General features: G+C 26.8%; 1 protein-coding gene across 6 annotated transcripts in view; it reads left to right on the top strand.

The window, feature by feature from the left end:
- LOC145945589 (uncharacterized) overlaps positions 1 to 12,382 on the top strand; it is a 169,132-nt gene that overhangs the window by 110,791 nt on the left and 45,959 nt on the right. For all 6 annotated transcript variants that reach the window (XM_083054675.1, XM_083054670.1, XM_083054650.1 and 3 more), the window contains exons 6-8: positions 2,624 to 2,719; positions 9,766 to 9,866; positions 9,981 to 10,112. In XM_083054675.1, coding sequence (XP_082910801.1) covers positions 2,624 to 2,719; positions 9,766 to 9,866; positions 9,981 to 10,112 — 329 coding nt within the window. The remainder of the gene's footprint in view (positions 1 to 2,623; positions 2,720 to 9,765; positions 9,867 to 9,980; positions 10,113 to 12,382) is intronic.

Below are 12,382 nucleotides of genomic sequence, written 5' to 3'. Positions count from 1 at the left end.
TGCAGAATCCTGAGAATCATCAAAGGACCAAGCACATAGATGTGCATTACCATTTTGTTTGAAATGTAGCAGAAAGGGATGATCAATGTCAGATACCTTATGACGGAAGAACAACTAGCAGACATTCTAACTAACAATAAATCGCTTCCGCCAGGCCCAAGATTTAAATATTGTTTAAAATTAATCTGTATGTAATCTGTTTATTTAAGAGTAAGGGAGTTGTTGAAAAAAATAGTTACTCTATAAGTAAGTCAGGTGGCGTTGTTGCGATCTTAAACTCTAGATCTTATTTCTATATCTATGTTCTTTTTGTTCTGGATTTTTCTTTATGCTTTTATACAACTATTAAATCTTTAAATATAAATTTGAATTTAAAAAGCTAGAAGACTCGTACGCGAATGGTAGTGCGTCAGTTCCAACAAAAATTAATGTTTCTTTAGGACAGAATAGTTGTGCATGGGGCACGAATTTTATTAAATCTTGTGACATTATTAAGTGTACTCATGTATATTTTTTAATAAACAATTGTTGGAAATCGGCGGGTTTCCATCCATTAGACAATCCGTGGTCTTCTCTTCCTACATCGTGCTGCCACCTATTTGGAGGCTCTAAGGGACCGTACCATACCCAGCTCAGAAAAGACCTAACCCTAACTCGTCCCCTCACTCACGTTCCCGCTTAATATATATATATATATATATATATATATATATATATATATATATATACCATATATATATTCTCGCGCTTGTACCTTGTGGTGACCGTGCAATTTGTCTTAGCTGTGTTATCCAAATAAACTCGCGCCTCTTATTTTACTTGCGTCTCCGTTTAGTCGCCCTTCCCGCGCCCATCCTCTCTCACAGCAACTGAGTAATTCAACTTATAACAAAATGATTTAGTTAATTTGATATAAATGTATATTAAAATTTTAAATCTTAAAATATTAAAAAAGCATCTAAATTTGGAAATTAAAAACAAGAGAAAATGAATAAAAAATTATAAGTAAATACTTATCTAAAAATACTTGAATTAGCTTCATGCTCATTTAAAATTAAAGGTTGTCATTATAAAAATAAAACATACATATATTTTGATAGACATAATTCTAATATGATGTATGAGGCAATTTTACAAGATTTCTCACCTTAGAAATCAATCTTTTAACTCTTTGATAGAAAACAATTTTTAATTTTAAGCTTAATATCTCATCAGCAGAAATAATATTTTCTGAATTATTTGAACAAGACCTCACCGAAACTGTTTCCGACATACCAAAGCTGCACAGATATACATATGTACATACACTGACACACCAAAGCTGCACAGATATATGTACGCGCTGCAGTTGTAGTGGTAGCGCTTGAACTGGCTCCTTTGCTTATAATTTGTGGAAAACGAGGTAATCAGACAGTCTAATAAAACATGTGTTCATAGTCTTGCACTTTATGGAAATCTTCCTAAAGTTCAATATAAAGAAACAAAAATTTTTAATCAGCACAAAAGATCTTTGATTTTAATTTTTAATTTTGTAGATCTATAAAATGTAATTTTTCAAATTTTATTAAATATAGTTTATAATTATAAAATAAAGAAAAGAATAATATTACAACACAAAATTATTGTCTTAACATCATTTTAAAAATAAAAATTTGAAATATTTTTTAACTATTACAAATATATGTATTAAATTTATTTTAAATAAACATATTAAAGTTAAAAATATGTAAAATAATAAATAATATAATTTATGTAAAACATCCTTTGAATATTGACATAACATTGTTACAACATTTATAAGACACTAACAATATATAGGAAAAATTATATCGAGCATTTTTTTGTAACTTCGACTGTTTCGTTTCAATAAGTTTTAATACAATCAATGTAATTTTGTATCATTCACAAAATTACTACTTATTTAAATAAAAGTTTGCCTTTTATCAATCAAATATGTCTTTCTCTAGAGCGATTAATTTTTTCGAAATAAAACAAAAATATCTTTTTTTTATAAAAAGATGTAAAGAATCTAAGAAAATGTATAAAAATAAAAAATGTATAAAAATCTACTATAAAATTTTATAAAATTTTATAGTTTAGGTAAGAAGGTACTTAAAGAGAGTTTTCGTTTCTGGCATTCTAAAGTATCAAAAAATTACATATATACCATATTTTGAAGAAACACTTACTTAAAATGAAAATAATTATTACAAATTATAAAAATCTGTTGAGTAATATAAAAGTTATTTAAGAAAAATTTTTTTTCAAATCTTTAAAGACAAATATCGGCAGAGATGCAATGAAAAATTTTATAGAAACTTATGGGATTATTATTTTATCTGCTCTATATATTACGAGAAATTGTCCACTCTTACCTGACACTCTGTATATGTTTGAATGTAATTTATAAAAAGATTGAAATACGATATATAGTGTACAAATAATATATTATAAATATACTATAATGAGATATAATAAAATATATAATAGAATATATGATAACATGTATTAATATATTATATAATATATTAATATAAATATATTATAATATAAAAATTCTTTTATTTATACGTTACTTTATTTGTATCTAGAAACATATTATAATCTCATATTTGATTTTCAGGTCGTTCGCTGCCGGTATTATGTGTCCATCTTTTTCATTGGTATGGGCTTTTACAATACTTCAACTTGGATGTTGTAACAGTATGGAAATTATTTGGTAAGCATATTTAAAACATAAATATTTTAAATTTTTTAATATTTTAAATTATTAATTAAATCGGATTAATATAGACGGAAAATATGTATAGATATATTATATGTAATTTATATTAAAGCTATATTATAAACATATATCGTATATTTATTATAATGTGTGAAATATAATTAATTATAATTGATTTTTTACCATAACTGTATATTTTATTTGTAGATTTTGACATTTTTCTTTTAACATTCTTAAAATTTCAAGTATTTAGGGGAAAGTATGCTAAATCATACCCCCCCCCTAAAGTAAAAATTAAATTTACAATAAAACTATCAAGGAAATGATAAAATTTTTTTATACATTTGAAATTATAGTTTATTGTCAACTATAAACATTAACACAAAGACTACTTTTTTATGGATCACGCACTAATTATGTGAAAAAAGTGGTCGTCGTTAAAATCGACCAAAAATATAAAAAAGTGTACTTTGTGTGATGCCGATCAAAAGTTCAAATGGGCACGACCTTCAAAATATGCTAGTTTTTAAGCTACAAGTCCAAAGTTTTCTATTTTTTGTCTAAAAATGAGCAAAAATATTACATTTATAGGCTCGTAGCTTAAAAACTAGCATATTTTGAAGGTCGTGCCTATTTGAATTTCTGATCGGCACCACACAAAGTACACTTTTCCATACTTTTGGTCGATTTTAACGGTGGCCACTTTTTTCACATAATTAATGCGTGGTCCTTTATCATTGTTTCATATTGTAAACTAAAAATTAAAAAAAAAAATATTCGGTACGATTTACAATACCGGTTTGCTAAATTGTACCTATGAGTTTTTAAATTGTACCTCTAGCAATAAAATTAAAAAATTGTAACAAAAATAAAGTTTTATTTTCTACAAAAGTTCTCAGGCTGCAACAAAACATATCTATAAGAATGTCATATTTATTATCATAAATTCTCTTCAAAAATTTAACAAAAATACTTTTTGTATCACATAAAAATATAAATAAGTACTATCTCAATATAATTATAAAATTTGATAATATTTTCTTCAGCTGTCCATCTAAATATGAAGAAAAAATAACTATACCTAAATGAAAAAATTAATTTATTAAACCGTACCCGTATGATATAGAAAAAAGTTAGTGGTACGTTTTACCGAACTTTTATTGCTTTGTCAAATTTGTGAATAAAAAAATAATCTTAAAACATTTTGCCAATTTTTCAACGCTTCCATATACAGGATTAAATAAGATGAAAAAATACTTTAATAATAAGTCTAATTGCTTATCTTTCTCAATATAATAGCTTAGGCACGGAGTGCCGAATATTACATGAAAATCATACAAAATAAATTTATTAATGTCACAAATTAACGGATCACTTGAGAAGGAAAACAAACAGTGTGGCATTTGAATGAGACTAACTGTGATACAACAGTGTTAACACCTTAAAATATTAAAAATATTAACTCTGTTTAAAAAATACAGTAGAGGTACGATTTAACAAACGGTACGATTTAGCATATTTTCCCCTAAATGCCTATAGAGTACAATGCAATATTCAATATTTGATGTTCTACAAACATTTGAATAGTTCTAATATTGAAATACAAATTGAATATATAATATATATAAAATAATATATGTATATATCATCCCAGATAGCCAAATCTGTCAAGAGCATGTATTAAAACTGTGTGCTATATATTTTTGCCAGCAAAAAAACTGCAGATTTTATACAAAACTTGTTATATCAGATAATGATAGCAGAACGTTGGCAGAAATGTTATAAAATCTGCTGACATAATTTGGCAGCAAGTCAGTAGCAGAAATCAAGCAGGATTTGTATAGAATTATCATAGCAGATTGGTAGTAGAAACCGAGCAGGATTTGCGCGACGCAGTTTGGTGTCAGATTGACGGCAGAAATCGAGCAAGATTTGCGCGCGCACAATCTGATGGCAAATTGACAACAGGATCTGCATTTTGCAGTTATTTAATAGTTCCTTCACCTACCGCTATGTGATGTATTTTCTCGCAATCAAATTTCTGTTAAAAATAGATATAAAGTCTGCAAGTCGTGGCTATTAATAAAAGGTCAAAGTATATTTTTCTATCAGTTTAATTTTTGATATCTGACAAGTCTAACATGAGAATATTAAACTTATTAGAATCAATAGGATATACATGAAAAATTATCCATTTACTTTCTATTTAAAGCATAAAGCAGAATTTAATTCTCATATAAATTATATCTTAAATTTGAGAAATTATATAAATTTAATTATTTTTACAATTTATTTTATTAATTTAATTAATAGATTAAATTGAACATTTAAAATTGCTACGTGAGATATAACTACATACAATATAATATGTTATACATTAAATATCATATTTATGAAAAAAAATATTATAAGTATATAGCGGATAACACGTCTTATGCATCTGTTATATTCATCGAAAAATATTGAATTTTATTATACTTATATATTCAAATGGCAAGGAACTGTGCAGATCCTGCTCGATTTCTGCCGCCAATCTATTATTAGATTGCGTTTGACAGATCTGTTCGGTTTCTGCCGCCAATCTGCCATCAAACTATATGTGCAGATCTGCTCGGTTTCTGCCGCCAATCTGCTGTCAGATTTTGCTTACTAACTATGCTAGCAGAATATCATCAATTGCGGACACAGTGGATAGGAATCTGCTGTAAAGTCATGATTAGATCTGCTGTCATACTGTCGACATGCTGCTAACATTTTGCTATCTGGGATATTAATCTCAAATATGCAAAAATATAAATATTAAAATAGAAATCTCTACTCAAATTTACTCAAAAAGATTATTCAATACCTACAATATACAGTATATATTGTTATATAGTATATAATATGGCTAATACAAATTATTTTATAATTTTTCAATATTGACAAACATAATCAAAACATTGTGTTTATTCCGTATTATAACAAAAAAAGATCATTTATTATTAGAATTATTAATATAAAGTTATGCTATGAATTGTATTACGATCAATAATATAACGCACGCAATGTCATAAATATAGTTTATCTAATTTTAGCTTTGCATATGTGTACTATATCTGTATAACGGATGCAAACATGGCGCGTTTGTGAATTTAGAAAAAAAATAAAAATTTATAACAGAGTTTGTACTTTGTTACTTTCCTATACTTTTCATCAAAAAGAAATTATACGTAAAAATATTCAAAAATGTTAAAAACAAATGTGTATTTGCTAATACCGATCTAATTATATATACTGGATGTCCCAGACTTGCCAGATCACCAATCAATGACAGATTCTTAGGATTATCTGAAAACGATTTTTCCTCAGTGAAAATGTCGAGGCACTAATAATTTTTAAGTTATAAGCGATTGAAAATAAAGGAGTTTTCGCAAACTAAGCCTTGTGGAAATAAAATATTAACAAAACTACATTTTTCAGGTCGAATTTCAGGTCAAATTTAATTTAATAGAATTTTAATTTAAAGCTTACTTACAAAAATATATCACAAAAATTAGTAGCTTGCAAAAAATGATAATCTCTCTTAACATTTTCGATCAGGAAAAATCGTCTCCAAATAATCTTAGAAATCTTCCATTAATAGATGATCCGATAAGTCTGGGACATTCCGTATAAGATACTTTAATTTCTTTTTATAAAATTTTTTTATTTGAAAAAGAATTGCTTTTTTTACTTCTTCTGATAATATCTTCTGATTACTTCTTCAGATAAAACTACAAGAATAAAGTATAAAGAATTTATATTTAAAATTTTTATTCTTTATAAAATTTAGCACTTTAAATTCATATTGGCACTCTTTTTTTAGTATTATTTATACTTAATAATGAGTGATAAATGATTTGATATCTATCAATAGGTTTTTCAAAATAAGATAAGTACCTTGAAACGAAATAACGGATAATTCAAACAAATGAACATTGTATACTATCAACATGTCAATCATTAAAGCTATAATATATTATTAAGCATACAAATAGTCATAAAGAGGAAATTTTATTTCTCATTATAATATTATATTATATTTAAATGCGCAATTCGTGCTTAATTTTATTTCAAAACTTTATCACATGTAAATATTATACAGGGTGTCAATTTGAAAATTATCAATCGAAATATCTCGGGAACTATTAGAGATATTAAAACACAATTTGGGAGGAATATAGGATTGCCAAGGGGGACATCGATTCACAGTATAACGATCAAAGGATGAGTCACCCTTTACGAGCGCTTTAACTTAACTTTAAAATCTTAAATGACACAACCCCCTTTGTGATACCTCAAATTAAAAGTCTCAACGAGTACTTTTTATCTGCACAAGAAAAATTCAAATCGATCGATTTGTTTTCGAATAATAACAATTTAATTGAAAAAGTTATTTTTTAAAGCTGTAAATGAGACTCGTTTTATTCAATTTTGGCTTGTTCTTTGTAATAAATAACAATAGTAAAAGAGTAAAAATCAATCGTAACAAGAAAATTACACATTGTTAATTAATTTTTATTTTATAACTATAGAAGTAAGAAAACATTTATTATAATTTTCATTTAATTAAGTGTTCAAGTGTTCAAAATTATAATACATGTTTTTTTACTTCTGTAGTCATAAAATAAAAATTAATGAACAATTTGTAATTTTTTGTTACGATTAATTTTTACTCTTTTACTATTTTTATTTATTACAAAGAACAAGCCAAAATTGAATGAAACGAGTCTCATTTATAGCTTTTAAAAATAACAACTTTTTCAATTAAACTATTATTATTGCCATTTAAGATTTTAAAGTTAAGTTAAAGGGCGCGTAAAAAGTGACTCACCCTTTGATCGTTATACTGTGAATCGATGTCCCCCTGGTAATCCTATATTCCTCCCAAATTGTGTTTTGATATCTCTAATAGTTCCCGAGATATTTCGATTGATAATTTTCAAATTGACACCCTGTATATACATATACAATACAGGATGTCCCTGAATGGTGTGTACAAACTTTGGGAATAAGTTCCAGGGACCTAAACAAGCAGAAAATGTCTCATGAACATGGAGTCGGAAACGCTTGCTTCTGGAGTTACGACGGTTCGAAGTTTTCCTGCAATGGCTGGAGAAATTATCACGTCAAATCGCATAGGTGTTACAAACTGTGTTTATTTATTTCCTCGGTTTTGCCATAGACATAACAGGACAGTACACTTGCTATAGCAAATGCTCGAAATGGCCTCCGTTAGATTCCTATGTGATTTGACGTGATAATTTCTCCAGCCATTGCAGGAAAACTTCGCACCGTAACTCCAGAAGCAAGCGTTTCCGACCCCATGTTCATGAGACATTTTCTGCTTGTTTAGGTCCCTGGAATTTATTCCCAAAGTTTGTACACACCATTCAGGGACACCCGTATACACTCGGTCAAAAGAAAGCGTTACACTTAAAAAATAGTAAAAAATTGTGAAAGTTTAAGAATTTATAACTCAGCTAATTATGATCAAGGTGTTTAAAAAACGAAAATAAAGCTTGAAGTTTGTAGTTTAAGAAAATTTTAGTGCCGATTACGTGAAATAATCAGTTTTGCAATGACAAATGACAGTGAGAACCTGCAAAACTGATAAATAGAAGGTCCACTTTCCTGAATTGCACGGCGTAAATCAGTTGACCTAGCTCAATGAGATAAAAAGCACGTAAAAATTCAAACTTTTCTCTTTAAAATACGCTTTGGCGGAACTCGATACGATAATTTTTCGCAGAGTTATCTCAATTTGAAAAAATCGCTTATTTAACGACAAATTATGATTTAAAATGTGTATCTGCTATCTTTATCAATTCGAACCGTTGCAATTCTATTGAAGGATGTTGCATTGAATGCGGAATGTTCGGAAGCGATGCAAATTGTGCCGGGCATCTCGCGCAAACAAAGTCCAAATAGAATATTTGCAGGGTTTTCGCCGGTACGAGTTCAGCACTCACAAAAGTCACATTGTTTAAAATCACATCTGTGTGTGTTTTTTCTTTTTTTTACGCGGGGAAATTCTCATGGATACCCTCCGATCTCCGAGGAAGTAGTGCCGAACTCGTACCGGCGAAAACCCCGCGAATATCCTATTCGAACTTTGTTTGCGCGAAATGCACGATTTGCATCGCTTCCGAACATCCCGCATTCAATGCAACATTCTTGAATAGAATTGCAACGGTTCAAATTGATAAAGATAGCAGATACACATTTTAAATTATAATTTGTCGTTAAAAGTAACTTTATCTTATTTTGTACTAAAAATATAATTTAAAAATAACTTCACAATTTTGATTAAAATGTTTGTTTATAATTAATGCATGTTTGTATATAAATAAGTATATAATATTGTTTGTAAATAATGATAATTTAAATTGTTCAGTAAAGTGGTTTTAAAATATATGCAATTTATGTTTTAAAAAATTTAAAACATGAAAAAAATCTTTATTTATATTTTCTTTAAATCTTTAATTATATTTTTAGTACAAAATAAGATGAAGTCACTTTTAAATAGTTTTAAAAACTAGGAAATTAGAATTAAAACAAAAATAATTTTTCTAATAAAGCTTCTCTTATAAGTTTCTCAAATTTTGTATAATTATTTAAAAAGGTAAATCTTGAATAAATAAGCATTCAACATATTGTTGTATATTTGAGAAGTATGTATTACAATTTTCTTTATTCTTCAAAAATATATTAAACGAATAAATCACTTACACTGCTAAATTCTCTTTAAACTATCAAAATATTCGCAATGGCAGTGACTCACGAAGTCAGCACAGCGAGAGAATTAATCAACATAGCGAATAAGCGACAATAATTAACTTTGATACTTTTGACTAATAAATTTGACATGCTTTTTTCAAGAGAGTAGATTTTATTAGTTAAAATAAAAAATAAAAAAGATAGAATAAAAATAAAATAAAAATAAATAACGTTAATTAAAAATGTATTGATTTGAATGTCATGTTAAAATAATAATTTATGCAATTATTTAATTAAAGCTTTTATCGAGGAGGGTTATCACAGTACAAATCCTTACCACAACAGTATACATGCCACAGACGTCACTCAAGCAATGCATTGCTTTCTTCAAGAAGAAAAGGTAATTACATATTTATATTTGCGAATTCGCAAACTAAAGTAAGCGGATTTTTAATTATTTCATAATTATATTCTTCAACTACATAGAATGTGATCGAAAGTTATAATTTTGCAGATTAAACCACACCTAACCAATTTAGAAATTATGGCTTCCTTGATAGCGGCTGTAACACATGACTTAGATCATCCTGGTGTCAATCAGCCATTTTTGGTTGCGACGAGTAATCATTTGGCTGCACTCTACCAGGTAGAAACATTTCTAATTATTGGATAAATAATTGAAAATTTAAGAATAGCAATAATAATAATTACTTACTTGTTTAGCTAAATATATTTTATTCGACATATTAAATATATTGAATATCGTATTTTCATTTTATTATAATAAATAAAGTTAACTATATTATTTTTAATGTAAAAATCGTATATAAAACAAGAAGATAATAATTGCTAATATTGTTTAGAATATATATTTTTATTTTATTATTGTATTTGCTTAGAAGATGGAAGTACAAGAAGAGAAAAATAAGATTATAATATTATATAATATATTATATAATTTTAAATGATTTATTTAGATATTATTTTTATTAATATTAAATAATTTTTTTAATCACTTAGAAAAAAATATAAATATTGTATGAAAAAATAGTTTAACTAATCTAACATTATAAAACTAATAAGTGATAAAGTTTCACATGAATATGAATTACTTTCTTAACCAAATAATGTAATATAAACGACATTTGTTGATTTAAGACCTTTCTACTCTGTTTATTTTATAACCGAATAATTTATTTATGTGACAAATATCACAAAACAAGTAAATTTTTTTCAAAAATAATAATATAAGTGATAAATTTCATTACTACACGTTATCCTTTTTTTTAAGTATAAGCCACTTTTTCTAAATTTGAATTTGCAATAGAGTTAAGTGATATTATAAAACTTTTTATTTTTATTTTACAAGTATTCTTTTCTTTACCCTACTATAGCAAAACAAAGAAATATTATTTAGTTTAAATAAAAACTTTTCAAAAATACCACATTTGAAAGAAAATTTTAGATACTAAAAATTGAAAATTGAAAATTTATTTTATTTACAATTTATTTTATTTATTTACAATATAATTAATTTATTTTAGTAAATAAATTGTTTAAAATATTCCTCATTAAATTTTAAACAATAAAATATGTTTTAAATAATAAAATGTTTAAATAATAAAGATGATTTTTATAGTAAAGTGAATAAAGTTAATTGTTTTAAATTGTAAATTTTTAATATATCATATCTACAATTTTCAAATGCAGTTTTAAAAAAAATGCAAGTTAAAAAAGAAAGTTGGTAAAAGAATCAAATGAGCTTTAAAATAATATGTTACTTGATTTCTATTTAAGATTTTTAAACAGATAGCTATAAAAACAAAAAAAAGTAACAGTTGAATTTATAATCATACATCCTCTTCACAAAATTGTTTCTGCATTTTCTTTTTGTACAAATCAATTGGTTAGAAAATAAAATGTTACAAGCTGTTTTCTCCACCACTGCTAGAAATATTAACTTGAATTTGTTTTAATTATATGGAATAAAAATTTGATGAATAAAAAAATGTTGGGGGCTTTTAAGGAACAAAAGGGCGGTAGGGAAACCGACTCATTTTTTAAAATGGAATCACTATAATTTTTTTATATAAATCAATTCCTTTCAATTCCATAGAATATCTGACACAAAAAGTTATAAGGATAGCATGTTCGAAAAGTGAATAGTTTACGAGATATTTTGAAATACATAGTTGTTTTTAAGAAAAAGTATGTAATTTGCAATTAGTAGCTACATATTTTTTCTTAAAAACTATATGTTTTCTTTACACCAATTGATTTCTCTTATTATTTTGTGCATACAAGTATTGAGGTAAGATCATCGAGAATATTTTACAAGATATTTTATAGTTTATATAAAATTAAATTACACTAAAGTACAAAATATCTCATAAACTATTCATTTTTTGGTCATCCTATCCTTATAACTTTTTATGCCAAATATAACAAAAAATCGATTTATATAAAAAAATTATAGTGGTTTCATTTTAAAAAATTAGGGGGCCTCCCTTTTGTTCCTTAAAAGTTCCCAACATTTTTTTAATCAAATTTTCAGGCAGTTAATATCCCTAGCAGTGGCGGAGAAAATAGCTTGTAACACTTTATGTGGGACACCCTGTGTATACATGTGTATATACATACATATATATATATATATATATATATATACAGGGTGTCCCAAAGTACCTTTATCAACGCTCGTGAGGTGATAGATCAAAACGAGCAAAAGTCTTATACCGTTTTGCAAACAACCACGTAAAATTTCGAGATATTAATTAAAAAAGATCGACCAACGAGCGCGCGAATTACGTCGGGGCGGCCCGCTACATGCTAGGCGCGTGTTGCCTATAGCGATACGGCACGGTACACCGCTTAGCGGGCCGTCCCGACGAGTACTCTGCGTTGATACCACTGCTT

Source organism: Prenolepis imparis, unplaced genomic scaffold (assembly GCF_030444845.1).
Source record: "Prenolepis imparis isolate NDT839.2.m4 unplaced genomic scaffold, iyPreImpa1.0 SCAF_2, whole genome shotgun sequence".
NCBI lineage: Eukaryota > Metazoa > Arthropoda > Insecta > Hymenoptera > Formicidae > Prenolepis > Prenolepis imparis.
This window is presented reverse-complemented; position numbering and strand designations above follow the sequence as displayed.